The 19,056-nt window shown below is 34.0% G+C and overlaps 2 protein-coding genes across 2 annotated transcripts; both read left to right on the top strand.

The window, feature by feature from the left end:
* Positions 1–7,028: 7,028 nt before the first annotated feature.
* Positions 7,029–8,521, top strand: LOC113866898. Its single transcript, XM_027501695.1, has 5 exons — positions 7,029–7,421; positions 7,600–7,761; positions 8,032–8,130; positions 8,227–8,280; positions 8,381–8,521. The coding sequence occupies exons 1-5, from the start codon at positions 7,029–7,031 to the stop codon at positions 8,519–8,521; spliced, it is 849 nt and encodes a 282-aa protein (XP_027357496.1).
* Positions 8,522–8,563: 42 nt separating this feature from the next.
* LOC113866899 lies at positions 8,564–9,046 on the top strand. Its single transcript, XM_027501696.1, has one exon. It carries the CDS (start codon positions 8,564–8,566, stop codon positions 9,044–9,046), a length of 483 nt encoding a protein of 160 aa, XP_027357497.1.
* The last annotated feature ends 10,010 nt before the right edge of the window (positions 9,047–19,056 follow it).

The following is a 19,056-nucleotide window of genomic DNA, read 5'->3' on the forward strand; positions in this document are numbered from 1 at the left end:
GTGTACACGCGCAACTTGAGTGGCTACTTTCAGTGACCAGAGTATCCACGCACAAAGTCTCTGAGTAAATTAGTCTTGGGCGTGGCTACTCTTAGTGACCAGAGTGTCCACGCGCAAGACTCTTCTAGATTTTTGTTACTGGAGTGTTTACTTTCAGCCCTTAGAGTTACTACTCACTCGGTCTTCATGAATTTTCTTCTTCAAAGTGTTACTCTATACACTCAAAGTGGTTATGCTCAACACTTATCATCTGATTCTTGCTCTTTAAGCTCAATCCTTTCACTTTTTCTACTTCAATATCAACTTCAAAGTCTTAGCTCAAGCTTCTACACAAAAATTAAGTCTTTTTAAGTCAAATTGTTCAGAATTGAAATAAAATCTAAAATTCAAAACTATTTACACAATTATGAATATTAATGCAATTTTTATGGTATTTCCAAGTTTATTTGATACTTTACTACTTATTTATTAACAAAAACTATACTAAAAATACAGTAAAATGTAGATTTATCATCCGACAAAATCATCTCAAAACTTCTTGTAATAATATACCAAATCATTTCAAACATCATTTAATAGTTAAAGTAAGCTCCATTTACCTTAGAACAACGATTCACACCAGATATACTGAATATTACTTGTTTTATGACAAGATCCACCGAAGATTTAGCTTTACAACAAAGTTTCTCCTATGATATCATCAACTATCTATAAGAAAGAGAAGAAGAAGAGAAACGAACTGTAAATCTAACTTCAAATTTATAGAAACTTCAAATTCTTTAGAACAGATGTAGAATCTTAGATCTGATGAGAAATCTAAGTTTGTGAGGGTTTAGTATGAGAGAAAATGATGGTATATTTGGGTCTCTCTAGAATCTTTGATAAGTGTAAAGAGATGAAAATTTATTTATAGGTTTTCAAAAAAAAAAATTGGCACTATTCACACTAGAATTATTGTTTACACCGACTTACTATTCTAAATGATTTTACTGTTCACACTGACTTACTATTCACGTTGACTTTATTGTTCAAATTTTTTTCTTTTTTTAAATTCTATCTAAATCTATTTTAACACCAAATAATCTTTCAATTAACATTTGACAAGTACAAAACATTACATATTACTCAATAATAAATTTACAGGCCTTACAATGTACTCACTCTCCAAGACCTAAAAAAAAGAACATTAGTAAATTATTAATTGTAAAGTCAAAATAATAAATATAGTAAGGTCATTTTACCTTTTCATCATAATCAAGCTCTCTAAATGAGAGTAAACACTTATCTTTTAGATTTACATATTGCTTTGGTCTTGCAATACTAAAAGAAACTAGAACATACAAGTACATAATAAGAATTAATTTTTATATCAATCATGTAATAATTAAATTGTATTAGCCTAATTAAACGATATAAAATAGTAAATAAAATTTTCTATTAAAAACATGAAAAAAATTATTTTTATAATTTAGTTTATTGATAAATATATTTTTATGTTAATCTTATAAAATAAATTTAATTAGATAAATTTTTATATCTTTAAATATGCATTCCTTTATTTGAGTAACATAAATATTTATATTAAATTTTCAACCTTTTATTTTGCATAGAAAAATTTTGAAAACAGAAAATTGTAAATTGAAACATAATATTACTAAAAAAAAATTCAAAATAGAAAATTTGTCCATTTAAAAAATAAAATAATTATAGTCTATAAAAGAACTTTAACTTAAGTAACAAACGTAGGACATGAAATAAAATAAAATAAAATGTGAAATTTTTATCTTGACTAAAATTTTATAAAAGTATCCACAAAAATTTTCTAAAAACTAAAAATGAATTAGGTTCTTGTTTTCTTAAATTCTTAGTTACTCCATTGTAAGTAAAAAATTATTCAAACAAGATTATATGAAATTAGAATAACAAAGATAATTAAAAATACTAATAATAATTATAATAGAGTTGTAGGCTTACTTGGTGTGAAAGTTGTCAAACTTGATCTCTGAATCCTATAAAAAGTGACAGGTTAGATATTTATGTGTGACTCACTCCTAAAATATAACTCTCGATAGGGCAAATTGTGGAGCAACTCATATGATTACATAATTTTCAATGACTATAGAGAGAATCTAACCAAATATATAAAATATTAATTATTAACCCTAATTTCCTCTTATAATAAGCTTTTGGGGTTAAGGCTTCTCTCACATAAGTAGCATATATACCCGCACTCATCCCCAATAAAATTTGTAGGTATTTTTCTGTACTTATACCTATACCTGTATAGCGGGTAAATACCCTACCCGTTGAGGGTAAATTTGCGGATACCCCTTAAATACTTTACCCATTGTCATCCCTATCAGTTCCCTCTCATCCAACATCTAAACAACATTTTGAATCTCCCATTTCTCTCTTCTCCAACTACGTCACTACATCTCTTTGCCTCCACCACACTTTGCATTACCTTGTCCCTTTTTGAATATTAATGTATGTTGAAATTGATGAAATTGTAACATCCTTTTTATAATTTTAAATAGTTTCCCTTGATCGTATTTATATATTTAAATAAAACTTAAGAGAATCATAAAAGTTCTGAATACTATTAAGAAATTGTACAAATGTATGAATATAACTGATGAAAGTTGGCCAATATTTTTAAACTTTGTTTGTACAAAATTTTCATCTGTGGATAAAACAACATGCCTTCATACACCGATATAAGTCTAAAATCTCTTACACTCAATCTGAGCCTTTCATTTAACTTAAATCTAACAGGTTATAACTTTACTGGTCGTTAGATTTAAGTTAAATGAAAAGCTTAAATTGAGTGTAAGAGTTTTTAGACTTACACTGATATAAGAAAATCCTTTCTCATATATATATAAAATTCGAGCTACTAATACTACAAAGATATATTTCAGTAAAATAAATTTCTAACTAACACGGGATATAAAATAAACATTTAACTATTAAGTATTACACATAAACATTGAATCATTAACTACAACAAATTTATCAAAATACTTCAAGTTCTAATTAGATACCCAATCAATAAAATTACATATGTCCCAACAAGTTAAATTCCACATAGCAGTTCCTTTCCTACCGTCCCTTGCAAGTATGATCCTAGAATGGGTCAATATTCTTTACTTAAAAATATTTGTAAGGGTGAGTATCTCTCGCCCCAACAAACATTCGTGCATATTCTTCTACACTTAATTAGACATCATTATCCAATCCATAAATTCGTGCCAGTTCATCCATTTCCAATCTTAACATCTCATCAATCAATAGTACTCTAGGTACTCTCAGACCCCTAAATCACTACCAATGTACTCTCCCTAGTTACGAAAGACTTATGCAGCATGGATAGTCGATGGTCAGCTAAACTACACACAGATACAATGTGTGCATTCACAGCCTTCCAAGCAAAGGTATAACAGCTAGGGGAAGTGTAAGAGCTATACGTGCACACTTCTCTCTCAAATAGGAATAATACTAATATTAACAATAAAAATAGATTAAGAGAAGGAATATTAATAAATGTAGGATCCATACGTTCTAAACATCAGAAAAATTGACCTAGGGTTTGTCATGTTCTCCTAGGGTTTTAAAAAAAATTCCTCTACATGACCATGAATACTTACATATAAAGAGAAAAAGAGTACATTAAGCATTATCACATCATTGCATCAAAATGTAAGCAAGAGTCGCAAACAATAAAACAAAAAAAAATGAGTTGAAAATTAAACAATCACATAAAATAACTTAATTTACAACAAGAATTAAATTAGGGTAAAAGAAATTGAGAAAAAAGATACTAGCTAGTAATAGACGATCTATGAAACTAGACCGAATTTTGGAGATGTTACATACAGACTTTAGAAGAGTCATCTGACACAATCAATATTCTAGTTCCCGAATAAACACGGGTACTTAAAAATGATGAAAATAAGGACATCTCAATAAATTATGTCATGAATAGAATACAATAAAATTGAAATGAAGTCAATGTTGATATTTTTTTCATTTAACATAGCTTGGATGTGATAACTGATATAGAGGATCATGACCCAAAATCAGTCAATGAGTGTAGACAAAGAAGTGACTGAGAAAATGGAAAGATGCAATTAAGACAGAATTAAAGTCACTTAAAAAACATCAAGTTTTGGACCTATAGTTCGTACACCTAAAGATGTAAAGCCATTTGGATATAAATTAGATTTTTGTACGAAAATGAAATGAAAAAAGTAAAATTGTGAAGGTTTTTTGTTTTTTGCGAAGACTTGACATTGATTTTGAAGAAACATATTCACCTATAGTGGATGCAAATAATTTTCAATACTTAGTCAGTTTAACAGTAAATGAAGGACTTCATTTGCAAATAATGAATGTTGTTACAGCCTATTTGTATGGATCACTTGATAATGACATTTATATGAAACTCCCTAAAGGTTTTAATTTGTCAAATGCATACAATTCAAATTCTAAAGAAGGTTATTCAATCAAATTGAATAAATCACTTTATGGATTGAAACAATCTAGACACATGTGGTATACTCGTCTTAGAAAATATTTGTTAAGAGAAAGATATAAAATGATCCTATTTGTCCATGCATTTTTATAAAAAGATCTTATAATGGATTTGTAATAATTGTTGTTCGTGATATCTAGTCGCTAGGCAAGGGCTGAAAGTGATTGATGTAACATACTTTATGTTTACATTTAATGTTTTATTTTGATTAATAAACACTTTTCATATGCTTTATTTTTATAATTTTTACCATTTTTTACTTATTTAAATAAATTGAGCCTATTACAAATAAATGCTTTTATTTCAAATTTTCGGTTATTCTGACCTCTGACTACCCTTTTGGCCATAACTTTTTCTACATATATCATTTTTAGCTGATTCTAGTTGCATTGGATTCTACACATCTAGGGCTTTAAAATGCATATATGGATCACTAGATTTGGAGTTGCTTTCTAATTTTTATGAATTTTTGAAGTTGAGGAAAATTTGCTAAATATTGTTGTGGGATTGCATTTAGACCCTTGTTATTTAATAATTGTATTTGGGCTTTTAGATATTATTATGACCTACATCTTGGCCACTTAATTTACCCTAATTAGAACCTATAAATAGACTAATAAGGTTCTGAATTAGGGAGAGTGATTAGACACTTTGAGCTTTTGAGACTAGGCCGAAATAAGAATCCTTGTTTTTACTTTCTCTCGAACTCTCTCATTCTTTTCTCATTCTTGCGTGGGTTAAGCGCTTCGATGGAAGGCTAAACCTTTCGTTCAATCTGCAGAATACAAACGTTGTAGTTCCGACTTGAGTTCTGTGCTAATTGCTCCGAGTTTGTTCTCTTTTTCTCTCTAATCTTAGAATTGTTTATTGCGATCGTAATTGATTTTTCTGTTGTTAGATTTCAAATTAGGACTCGATTGATGCTCTAATTTGATAATTAATGCGAATTCGGTTAAATGATTATTTGATTTAATTCGTAACTCTATTCAATTAGGTTATTCGATTGAATTAATAATTGAAATGAGTGATTGTTCAAACCTGGATTTAAATCATTAGATATTATGATAGTCAGAGTTACATGCAATTGGTATTCTGTGGATTGATATTTCTTAATTCATTTTTTACTCACTTTAATTCTTTTAATAATTTAATTTGATTAATTGTAATTTTCAAAACCCCAAAAACCTTATTTGCATTTTTTAAAAGAAAACCTAAAATTGAATTTGTCTGAAAATGTGTCTTCGTGAATCAATGTAGGTTTGACTCTATACTACAAAATCTTTAGAAAACTTAATTGTTTTAATAGCAACTTGGCAATCGTCTATCAAATTGGCGCTGTTGCCAGGAATGCCATTGTCAGTTTTGATTTGTTTTAGGTTTATATTGCATTTTCACTTTCTAATTCGTAATTGTTGTTTTCGTCTTTGTTTCATTTTTGTCTCTTTTGTCGTGTTTAATATTCTTAGTTGTACATGCACTGTAGGAGGTTTGTGTAAAATTTGTGCTGAAATAGATGCATATTTAATAGCTGATGATGTTTCATGTGATGCAGCAACAGGTTTGGAAAGCTCTAGCATGATGCATGCTGCAGAATTAGACTTCTCCATGAGGACACTTCCCTCTATTATGCAGCCACCTGTACTTAAACTGAAGCCTCTGCCTAAGCACTTGAAGTATGCATTTTTAGAGGCTAATAACAAGCTGTCAGTGATCATTTCAGTCGATTTAGATGCTGCACAAGAGGAGAAGTTGTTGCAAACTTTAGCAACCCACAAGCAAGCAATTGGGTGTACTTTGGCATTAGCCCATCCACTTGTATGCACAGAATTCTGCTGATGAAGATGCAAAACCTGTGAGACAACCCCAAAGAAGGCTGAATCTCACCCTCTTAGAGGTAGTGAAGAAAGAAGTTGGTAAACTGTTAGCTGCTGGAATGATATAACCAATCTTCGATAGTGAATGGGTGAGTCTAATCCATGTTGTACCCAAGAAAACCGGCATAATAGTCACAAAGAACCAATTTGATGAGCTGATTTCGACTAGAATTCAGAATGTGTGGCGAGTCTGTATTGATTATAGGAAGCTAAATCACGCCACTCACAAGGACCATTTTCCCCTGTCTTTTATTGATCAGGCCTTGGAGCGGATAGTAGGAAAATTCCATTATTGCTTTCTAGACAGATTTTCTAGTTACTTTCAAAGACACATAGCCCTAGAGAACCAGCATAAGACTACCTTCACTTATAGACGAATACCATTCGGACTGTGTAATGCACCTAACACTTTTCAGAGATGTATGATAAGCATATTTGTGGACTTCTTAGAGACCTCACTTGAAGTATTCATGGACGACTTTACTATTTATGGGTCTTCATTTGATGCATGTTTAGATAACTTGTCTAGAGTATTAGATAGGTGCATATAGTTCAATTTAGTTTTAAATTATGAGAAATGTCATTTTATGGTTACCGAAGGGACTGTACTAGGGCATGTAATGTCAAATAGGGGTATTGAGACTGATAGAGCCAAGATTGATGTAATTGTTTCTTTACCTTACCCTACTTCTATGAAAGAAGTGCGCTCTTTTCTTGGCCATGCAAGTTTTTATAGGCGCTTCATCAAGGATTTCAGTAGAATTGCATCCCCATTATCTACCCTTTTGCAGAAAGATGTTGATTTCATCTTTGATCATACCTGCAAGGACGTTTTTGATGAGCTGAAGAGGAGCCTCACTTCTACTCCAATCATTCAACCTCTGAGTTGGGAGATTCTGTTCGAGCTTATGTGTGATGCTTTGAACTTTACAGTTGGTGTTGTCCTTGGTCAAAAAGTGGAGAAGCAACCACATGTCATAGTCTATGCTTCTCGGACATTGGATAAAGCACAAGCAAACTACACCATTACAAAAAAAAGAACCTTTAGTCATTGTTTTTGCTTTAGATAAATTTTGTTCATATTTACTTGGCTCTAAAGTAATTGTTTTCTCTGATCATGCAACTTTGAGGTACTTGCTTAAAAAGTCAAATTCTAAACCAAGACTAATTCACTGGATGCTTCTTTTGCAGAAGTTTGACATTGAGATCAAAGATAGATGTGATGCAGAAAACCTAGTGGTAGACCATTTGAGTAGAATTCTGCAGCCACTGAAGGATCTCTCCATTAGAGATACCTTTCTAGATGACCAACTTTATCACATTGGAGGGCATGATCCTTGGTATGCAGACTTGGTAAATTATTTGGCTATCAGAGAGATTCCTACATACTTTTCCAAAGCTCAAACTACTAAGCTGAAGAGTGATTCCAAATATTACATTTGGGATGATCCATACTTATGAAAGATGGGCAGTGACAAGGTTATTAGACGATGTGTGCCCAAACCTGAGTTCAAGTCTGCGCTTAGATTTTGCCATTCTTTGGCTTGTGGTGGACACTTTGGACCTCAACGTACAGCCTGAAAGATTTTAGATTATGGACTATATTGATCTACAATGTTTCAGGATGCACACAACTTTTGTAAGACATGCGGGCGATGCCAAAGGACTGGAAACATCTCACGCCAGAATGAGATGCTCCAACTACCTCTCCTTTTTTATAAGGTGTTTGATGTATGGGGCATAGATTTTATGGGTCCCTTTCCTATTTCATTTGTCTATACCTATTATATTTTGTTAGCAGTGGACTATGTCTCTAAGTGGGTGGAGGCAAAGGCCACTCGCACTGATGATGCTCGTGTTGTTGTCGATTTTGTAAAGTCACATATTTTCTGCAGGTTTGGATTTTTCAGAGCATTAATCAGCAACCAGGGATCACACTTGCAATCACACAATGACTGCCTTACTTTGAAAGTTTGGGGTTATGCATAACATTTCTACACCATACCACCCTCAGACTAATGGACAAGCAGAGATCTCCAATCAGGAAATAAAGCAAATTCTGGAGAAGACTGTTCAACCCAACAGAAAGGATTGGAGTCTACGCTTGGAGTAAGCTTTGTGGGCTTACAAAATCGCCTACAAAACACCCATAGAAATGTCTCCTTATCTAGTTATTTTTGGTAAGGCATGTCATCTACTAGTAGAAGTGGAGCATAAGGCATTTTGGGCGATCAATCAATGTAATCTAGATATAGAGGCAGCTGGCACGCATAGGAAGCTTCAATTACAAGAGTTGGAGGAGATTCTTAGAGAAGTATATGAGAACTCCAACATCTACAAAGAGTGCACCAAGGCTTTTCATGATAAGATAAATGGACGTAAAGAGTTTCACATTGGTGACAAAGTCCTTTTATATAATTCTAGACTTAAGTTGATGCCCGGTAAATTGAGATCTAGGTGGGATGGTCCATTTCTTGTTATTAATGTTTTTCCTTATGGTGTTGTTGAACTTCAGGATATGGGATCACAAAGGAGCTTTAAGGTTAATGGGCATTGGCTCAAGGTTTTTCACGAGAGCTTGGGGGAACATGAAGAAGAGGAGGCCACTTTTGAATTGGCCACCTACCCTGATTTATAGGGAGTTTTCTCACCTTTCTCTCACTTATTGAATTGTTTGAATTGTCGTTATGCTTATTATGTTTTCCATTGAGGATAATGCTAATTTCAAGTGGGGGGAGTATTATATTTTTGGTGTGTACATAGTCTAATTAAGTTATTATTTTAAGGCTTTGATGGATTGATTGAATCATTCTTCGGTTTGATAGGTGGACTTTGATATCCTGTGTGTTTGATTATTTGGGATAGAATATATACCTTGTGAGGTTTTGAGCCATATAGATGACAATATCATGTCATTTTACTTTCCTTCATTGTGTGATTGCACTCATGGTTGTATGACACTAGAACTTGCCTTGAGCCTTTTTAAGACTATATTTCTATATGCTTGCACATTAACATGATAGAGGCATAATTTCCTTCTTGTAAACTACTAGTCAAAAAGCCAACCTTGCATTATTTCCATTGTTTGAGCCCCCTTGAGCCTAATTGTCCTATTTCTTGTGATCTTAGCTCATTTCAAGCCAAAGGTATAAAACAATAAAATGACCCAACCTTAGGGGATACAAGAACTTTGGAATTGTTTTAAGAATGCTCATAGAAATAAGTGTGGGGGAGATTACTTCAGAAAATGCAAAAGAAAAGAAAAATCAGCTACCTTAAAAAAAAAAAAAGAGAGAAAAGAAAAGGAAAGGAAACATTGGATGGCTAGCAAAAGTAAAAGAGGATTATTTTTGGATTATATTACATTATATCTTTTTTAGGAGATTTACTTTCATGCTTACTTTCTTTGGATTCATTCTCCATTGTTCTTATATCCTCTTTGGTTTTAGCTTGATTACCATTGTAATTTTTCCACCTTTACTATGCCCCTTTATAACCTAGAAAAGCCCTCTCGATTTTTGTGTATATGTGTGAATTCTAGTAGAAAAGTAGGCAATTGGCAAGCTTATGGATGATCATGCTTCATGTTGTGCATTTTGAGTGACAAACCTTACCTTATACACTTAAGTGATTGAAAGTATATCATGTGCGGATTCTATCTCTTACGGTTCATTCATTTGATTTGATAAGTTCATTTGTCAATTTGAGATATGAGGATTGATTTCCAATCTAGCCATGATATTTGAACTTGATGGGCTTTGTACATAGCCTAATTTGTTTTAGGTCCCCTATGGTTTGATTTTGGGATTTGCCCCGAAGGAAAAATCTTAAGTGCGGGGAAATTTGATGTAATATATTTTATGTTTACATTTAATGTTTTATTTTAATTAATAAACACTTTTCATATGCTGTATTTTCATAGTTTTTACCATTTTTTACTTATTTGAATAATTTGGGCCTATTACAAATAAATACTTTTATTTCGAATTTTTAGTTATTCTGACCTCTGACTACTCTTTTGGCCATAACTTTTTCTACAGATATCATTTTTGGTTGATTCTAGTTGCATTGGATTCTACACATCTAGGGCTTTAAAATGCATATATGGATCGTTGAATTTGGAGTTGTTTGCTATTTTTATGATTTTTTGAAGTTGAACAAGATTTGGTGAATATTGTTGCAAGATTGCATTTTGACCCTTGTTATTTAATAATTGTATTTGGGCTTTTAGATATTATTGAGGCCCGCATTTTGGCCACTTAATTTACCCTAATTAGAACCTATAAATAGACTAATAAGGTTCTGAATTAGGGAGAGTGATTAGACACTTTGAACTTTTGAGACTAGACCGAAATAAGAATCCTTGTTTTTACTTTCTCTCAAACTCTCTCGTTCTTTTCTCATTCTTGCATGGGTTAAGCGTTTCGATGGAAGGCTAAACCTCTTGTTCAATCTGTGAAATTCAAACACTATAGTTCCGACTTGAGTTCTGCGCTAATTGCTCCGAGTTTGTTATCTTTTTCTCTCTAATCTCAGAATTATTTATTGCGATCGTGATTAATTTTTCTGTTGTTAGATTTCAAATTAGGACTCGATTGATGCTCGAGTTTGATAATTAATGTGAATTAGGTTAAATGATTATTTGATTTAATTTGTAACTCTATTCAATTAGGTTATTCGATTGAATTAATAATTGAAATAAGTGATTGTTCAAACCTAGATTTAAATCTTTAGATACTATGATAGTCAGAATTACACGCAATTGGTATTCTGTGGATTGATATTTCTTAATTTATTTTTTACTCACTTTAATTCTGTTCATAATTTAATTTGATTAATTGCAATTTTCAAAATCCCAAAAACCTTATTTGCATTTTTAAAAGAGAACCTAAAATTGAATTTGACTAAAAATGTGTCTCCATGAATCGACCTAGGTTTGGCTCTATTGATGAACGAAATATTTTCTCATTTGCAAAAAGATTTGTCGTCAACCTTCATCAAAATATGCAGAAAAATTTATGTAGTCTAGGATGCAAGCCTAGGTCGTCTCCCATGAATCATTGGACGAGTGACCAAATATCAAACATGTAGTGTGCAATGTATTTAGAAAGCAAGTAAAAAGGGGGGGTTTTGTGATTTCAAGTTCAATCAACTTAAGCAGAAAATTAAATTGCAAAGTTCAATCGATAAAATGTAGTAACCCCTAGTTCATTCATATAAACTCTATCCCTATTCCTCTCAAGATTTAATACTTTTCCTCTCCTCCCGGAATTAGGTTGATTTAACAAGCGAAAATCAACCTTATGTTTTCATATGAATTAAGCAATCCAATGAACTCCAATCTCTCATTCCTTGATTACGCAATCTTGGAATTAAACAAGAATTAAGCAATTCAAATTTAGAATTTCCTTAAAATGGATTAGGGTTCATTACGCAATGCTCCCCTCATTCAACCATTAATTCAATTCAAGAGTTTGGGAGGAAGAAATTCATGGAAGAAAAAGATTTGCATTAACATTCAAAAAACCAAGAATTCAAGAATCTATATGAACTCACTAGAGATTACAAGAAAATTAACCCTCCATGAGGATGGGTCTCACAATTACAAAATGAAAGTAAAGAGAAATCAATAACATCAATACAAAAATCAAAGAGAAGTAAGGAGAAAATGTTAATCAAACCCTAGGTTGGACCCTTGGCTGTCACCCAAGACCACCCTAGGCTCTCCAAGAGTATCCTAAAATTTGTGGTATATCTGAGAGAAAAAGTTCTGCAAAAGTCCCCCTACCCTAAATGGTAAAAATCCATATATAGAAAAGTTGACGCCTTCAAAGCAGTTACTCTCGTTCACGACAGTGAACACTCTCGATCATAGTAATTACTATCGTTTACAAGAGTAAACACGCGCGAGCATAGTGATTACTATCGTTCACAAGAGTAAACACGCGCAGGGTCCTGAACTCTGGGGCTCTCTGAAGTGTTTACTATCGTTTCTGAGAGTAAACACGCGCAGGTCTGGGTGCTTCCTTTGGTTCTGGAGTGATCACTATTACTTTTGAAAGTGGTTACTCTGGCCTGTCCTCTGGATCTAGCTTGCTGTAGTGTCCACTTTCACTTCTGAAAGTGATCACTTTCAACTCAAAATTTCTCAAAGGCTAAAAATCCATGGAAAAAGTCTAGAAATTCCTGCACAATTATTCAAATGATCAAAATTGCAAACTATATCTATGTAAATTAATGTAAATTAACCAAAAATTAAGAAACCTATGATAGTTGGCCAAAATGATGTTTTTATGTTATTTACACTTCCTAAGTTTACTTTTTCTATTAAGAAACATCAAAATGACAAGTAAAAATCCAATAAAAAGTGGATTCATCATCTATACTACAAAATCTTTAAAAAACTTAGTTGTTTTGATTGCGACTCGGCAATTGTCTATCAGTGATCATCGGTGCATTGTGGCACGAACAATGAACGACTCCTGACAGGCTTCCAGGTGAGGGCAGGGAGTGATCGCCAGTGCAATGTGGCACGAATAAGGAGCGGCTCCTGGTATGCTTTCGGCAGTAAGGGACACATGTAATGCCCCAAATTTTGTAATTTTTTTAATTATTAAGATATATATATATATATATATATATATATGGATTGCCATATGTTGGTGTGTTGATTTACTTTATGGTGATGTGGATATGTGTGTGTGACCTTGTTATGATGTTAATGCATGTGTACAAATATGTCTATGTTGGTTTGTGGCTGGATTTGAGCTGAGCAAATTAGGCTAAGTGTGGATGTTGCAGGTATTCTCCCTGTAGCGAGAAGGCACTGGGGAGAGGGATGAAACTGTCATGTTCTCGCTATAGCGAGAGGGCGACAGTGGAGGGTGCATTTCTAGGTACAGTATCGTTGCAACGAGAGGGTCTCACTGTAGCGAGATTCTGCAAAAACTAAAGTGCAGTTTTCTGTGAGATTTTGGCTGTAGCGAGAAGGCGTGTCACTGCAGCGAGGTAGATGTAGCGAGAGTGTCGCAATCTGAAGGGGATTTAAGGAGTTTAGGGTTTGGGAAACTAATTTTTCCCTTTCCTCTCTTTAAAATCTCTTTGATTCTCTCAATCCAAAACCTTATTTCACCGATTAAATTACCTCTAAAGTTATTCGAGAGCTAGATTGAAGGTTGGAATTGTGTTGGGAATGCTTGGAGGTAAGTTTTAATGGTTAGGGTTTTGATTTCTCATCTTCATTCTCTGTTTTCTCGATTTTCCTTAGTTCTCATGGAATTCTTCCATGTATTTAGGACAAAATTCGTGCGGGGAGTACTTCCTTGGTTGATTCGTGTGTGGGTCTTCAATTTGAGATAAGGGGAGGACTTTACCCTATCTCTTATGATTTTAAATTCGTTATTTTGCTATGTATTTTAATGTGGATGGCTTTGAATGCGAGTATTTAATGGAATTGATTGATTGTAGTGAGATTGTAGTAGAAAGATTGAGTAGAGTATAGTGTAATGGATGTGGAATAGTGTGTATGATAGAATAAATTGATGAATATGGATTATGTTGAAAATGTTATGTATGGAATTGTTGTGCGTTAAGTGTAACGCGAATGAATGTGGGCATATGTGTTGTGAAATGTGAATGAATGTAGGCATATGTGCCGTGTATGAATATGAATACTGTATGTGGCTAAAAATGCGTGTTAAAGGGCATGTTAAAATGAGGATATGAATATGCTATGAATGGTTCAATGATACACTGGAGGTGTGGAAGATGGGGAAGGTAGAAATACCTTGGAGAAGAGAGGGTGGTGGTGACACCAACAGTGAGCGTGGGTGCACCACAGGCCGCACACTCTCCTCTTGACTAGACCTCTGACCAACACCTTTGTCGAGTGACTTATGACCAAAAACGTTGTATCCATGATGCGAGAATAACCAGCGATCATCCATGGTGTGAAACTGTGATCACAGTGTCATAGTGAGCGTAGCTACGTGTAGTGAGCACACGTGTATGTGAAACATTGTTGGTGCAGTGAGTGCACCTGTAACTCCCCAATTTGCGTAAAATAGTCGATAGTTTTTAGAATTTAATTATTTGCTAATTCCAGCTTGTTAGCGTCGAAAAATTAGATAGATGCTAATTTTTGTATTTTAAAAGGAATATTTAGTGATTCCTGAGTTCAACATTTTAGGGTAACAATATGCAATATATTTGGTTCCAATATCGTCCAAGAATTTTCCTGATATTATTCAGCAGTACTGTCTAAAATACCCCTAAGAGATTTATCCGAAAAGTCAATTTCTGTCTTATTTAAATAATTGTAAAATCATAAGTATCCATCTCAAAAAACGTGAAATTTAGTAATCATTGTATTAGGTTCTTAATCATTACCTAGCCGTCAAAATTCTTAAACGGAATCTCACGAAATCTAGTAATCATTACCTCTAAGATTTCCAAATCTAGCATTGGCCACTAAATTTTCATGCAACGGAACCTTGTCTCCCAATTTACAAACATCGTGATTACCCGAATCTTCCAAAATCAAGTATCGACCACTAGAATTTCATGCAAAAAGATTGTCTCCTGATTTGCGAACATAATCGTTTTGGAACTTTCTTTTCATGTTTTCCAGAATACTGACACCATGATTACTTTAATCAATTTCCTTTTCTTGAATTTAGCACCACATCAAAAGTCTCATCCACATGTCAACCTAGTCATGTCGCATTTTTCTCGGCCAATTGAATTTCATGCAAATGCTGTCCAAATCTTACCTTTGGAATTTTGTGCCAATTTTTGGGATTTGTTGCATCCAAACCATGTGCATGCAGACTAGGTTGCTCCATGCATTTTGCTTGCTGAAATTGCATAAACCTTACTTGCAAGTTTGCCTAAAAATCCACTATTCATGCACTAAAAATTGTGACACCTTTCTTGGACCATTGCACCAATTTCACTTCAATTTTGCACCAATAAAAGCATGAGTAGTTTTAAAAATTTTGGAGTCTTGCCAAGTAAGCCAAACGTGGGAAGCTTAGTGGCAATTAATCACTCAAAGCCTAGAACCTTCATATAAATTGTTCAATTTTCCCATTTACCCATTTTGCAACTCCAAAAATCAAAAACTCTCTCTCTTTTTCTCTCACTTTTCTCTCACACTTCTTATTCTATTAAAGTCTCAAATTCTCTCAAAATTCTCCCAAGAAACCGAGAGCTTCCAACCTCTCAAACACCACCACTTCTTCATCTAAATCATTCAAACACTTCACCTCACCATCATAAACTTCTTCCTCCATCATCCTTTCAATTTTCGTGTGGAAGGAACCAACTTTGGAGGAGAACCGTGAAGAACTTTGCTGCTGTTTTCTCGGTCCAGCAAGCTCTCTTTAGAGATCCATCAATTCCAGCCCCTTCTCCACTTCATCTCATGCCCAAAACTCAAGGCAAGGGGGAGTTCTCGCTTTTCATTTTGATCCTTGCCTTTCCTTGGTTAAATTGTGAAAAATTCTTAAAAAGTTTTCATTTTTATCTTCAATGATCTTGGATAAAAGGATTGAACCGTTTACATGTTAAGTTTTTGTTTGTACTCCATTTTTGTCTCTTTGAAATTCTCGATTTTATGCTTAGATGTGCTGATTTCTTTCAAAGCTTGGAACTTTATCAAGTGCATGAAATTTCTTCTTTGAAAACATTTCGGTTTTGCCTTTGCATGTTTGAAATTCTTGATTCCTATGATGATCCACCTTTGGAGCCATGAACCATGAGTTTGCATGTTGAATTTTCACTTGAAAATCACCTTACTCACTTTCAAAGTCTCGGTTGTGGTTTTGTGTGAAGAAATCCTTTACAAAGTTTAAGTTTTTAACCCTTGCATGTGACATCCTACCTTTGTACAGAATTTTGAGCTTGAAATATGTTGGAAATCCCTTGTGTATGTCTCGGCTTTGTAGTTGCCTCACTAGATATCTTGAATAAATGATAATCTACCCTTTGAGACCCTAGAACCGTGAGCTTGCATGCCTTGAATCTCTTGTTACCAAACTTGATTCTATAAAAAGAGGTCCTTTCATAATTATTACGAGTTTGAGTACTAATTTGGCCTTGTGTTGCCTCAGTTTGCACTTTTTAAACATAGTCCTTTGCTGAAAATTAAAATACTGCACTTGGATGATGGAACCTTGTGTTTGCATGTTGATTTTTCCCTAATTTGCTTGCTATGGACTTGATAAATAACGAGTTTTTGAAGGCTGGATAGTTTTGAGTATTATGAAGAAAAAGGTTGAAATTAATGTGATTTGGAACCTTGGAATAATTTGAAAAGTTTGTTAAGAGTAATGAGAGAAAATGTTATAAAGGAAAAAATGAAAATGGACTTGGATGGTCTCGGTTTTGATATCAAAAGGTGTTACAAAATTCAGAAAAATATCTTGTATGGACCTTGCATTATAAGGAAACTAAGATTGAACTTGAAAGTGTGTTGTCTTGGTTTAATGCCTTGAACCGTGTGGAACTTGGTTGAGTGTGTGATTGAATGATTGCTTGTAAAATTGTTTGTGATTGACCTTGATGTTGCTTGGTGTTGGTACTCAAAATTGGTGATAATTGTTTGAATGAGTTGCTGGAAAAATGGAAGTGATGTGAAATAGGGTACTATTCATGAATTGCATTATTCCTTGAAAAATTGTGAAGAGGTTTGAGTTGACACTTGGCTGGAAAATTTAAATGACTTACCATTTGTTGTGATTATTCCAAGAAATGGCCATGTTGATAATGTTGCATGCATCATTTGTATCTTCCTACAAAAGACTTGATGAACTAAGAGATTGTGCAGCGAAAAACAATTACATAATGATATATTGATGCTAATCTAGTGCCCTTGAGGGCTGAATTATAAGAGGAGACCTTGGACTTAAATGGTGCTTTTGGGAATGTCGTGAATTAGTCACTTAGTGATTGAGTAAGGAAGAGTGAAAAAATGAACATACAACCTATAAGGGACAGTGTGAAAAACTGAGAGGATGGAGCTCGAAAAATGGTGAAATAAATTAATTAAGTTAGTAGCATAACAAGGACATAAGCTCGATTTGTTTTCCTTAAATAAAAATAAGAAACCGAGAGGTAATGTCTTTAAAACTAGTGAGTTAAATTGTTTGGCTGATGGTTTAAGCAGGGGATAAGTTTAATGATTTGTCCATTTATGGAGGGAAAAATCGAGAGGAAGAAATGGAGAAAACAAGAGTTTGAATTAAAAGAATTATGGATAATAAGGTGATAGAGATTAATGAGAATAGTGAGATGAATAGGATGAATTTGAATGGTGAAATTACAAGGATTGAGAAATAGGATGGTGATGAATTTTTAAAGAGAATGAAGTGAGAAAGAGAAATGAATTATGTAGGCTTGAGTGATTCGCCTAAGTTAAAGGTCTAAGATGTAATAAGCTGTACTAAAATTATCCATGAGTGTGAAATTATAAAACCATGAGACTATGAATTATGACGAAAAATATATGTTATGCGCTGAGTTCCTGAATTATATTATCTTGAGATTATTATGAACTCAGTGAGATTTATTGTGTAACTCATGGTATCTATTTATCCATGCTAAGGCATGTGACTCATGGAGATTATCTATCCATGTTGCTAAGTCTATGACGACTTTTAGTTTATGCTATATGCTATGAATCTAAGTCCTTGGTGACTTCTATTATATCTGTGCAACAGCCTCGAGTGGCTGGATGATGTGAGTTGAGAAAACAATCACAAGAAAACCAAAAATGCTATTCATACATCATATATTATCTTGTGAAATGACTTGATGGCGTTACAGAGGCACAGCTGTAGGTGTTGGAAGTTCGGTCCAAAGTAGATCTTATGAGGGTGGCGAAAAGGGGAACATCCGACCTAAGTGGCACATGGCAGCTGAGCTCCTTGTAGCCAGGTCGTGACCCACTTGCAAGACCTTAACCAAACCTGACGTGAACTCCATAATACTAGGGTCGTAGAGGTCCATTCCTGAACGTGCCGTATGGCACTACACATCAATGATGTGCTATTATTCTATTTTCTATCTATTATCACTGCGCAGAGTAGGGAATGGAGTCCTCCGATCGCCACATGAGTTGAATCTATCTATCTATCTCTATGCTAAAGCTGGGCAAGTCGCCAGTCATAGAGGAATGGGATCCCCATGCATCATTTGCATGCTATTAACACATGAGTGACTATATGGGTGAGATTGAAACCTGCATTCATGCATCATGTGCATTATTGTTAGGAATGGTTGAATACTTGTGAGATTTGCTATGATTGTGATTACATTTACCTCCTTATTACATGCTTGAACCTTGTATGATGCTGAGTGTGGATTATTGAGTGAACTTGTGATTGTGACGCCGTCTTCCTTGGGGTATGGCTATGATTGATGTTTGTGTTTGGAGAACTCACCCCTGTGTTTGTGTTGTCTTGTATTGTTCTTCTTTTATTTATATGGATGAACAGGAACAAGGTGAAGGTGTACATCTTTCCTTCCGAGGATGATATGTGGGTGTTCGACTCCGCGGCCCAGCAGACTGTCTTCCGCAGATTTGCCCAAGTGATTCATGGAGTCGATAGCGGAGGCTCATGGATTACCCAGTTTGTTGCTGACACA

This window comes from Abrus precatorius, unplaced genomic scaffold, assembly GCF_003935025.1.
Source record: "Abrus precatorius isolate BTA unplaced genomic scaffold, Abrus_2018 Scaffold5, whole genome shotgun sequence".
In the NCBI taxonomy this organism is placed as follows: Eukaryota; Viridiplantae; Streptophyta; class Magnoliopsida; order Fabales; family Fabaceae; genus Abrus; species Abrus precatorius.

Excerpts from the sequence above, each read along its gene's own strand:
- LOC113866898 (XM_027501695.1), top strand. The coding sequence starts at position 7,029 with ATGTCAAATAGGGGTATTGAGACTGATAGAGCCAAGATTGATGTAATT. Across the intron at positions 7,422-7,599 it reads GGACATTGGATAAAGCACAA|AAGTTTGACATTGAGATCAA; the intron begins GCAAACTACACC and ends CTTCTTTTGCAG. Across the intron at positions 8,281-8,380 it reads CTCGTGTTGTTGTCGATTTT|TTTGGGGTTATGCATAACAT; the intron begins GTAAAGTCACAT and ends TTACTTTGAAAG.
- LOC113866899 (XM_027501696.1), top strand. The coding sequence starts at position 8,564 with ATGTCTCCTTATCTAGTTATTTTTGGTAAGGCATGTCATCTACTAGTA.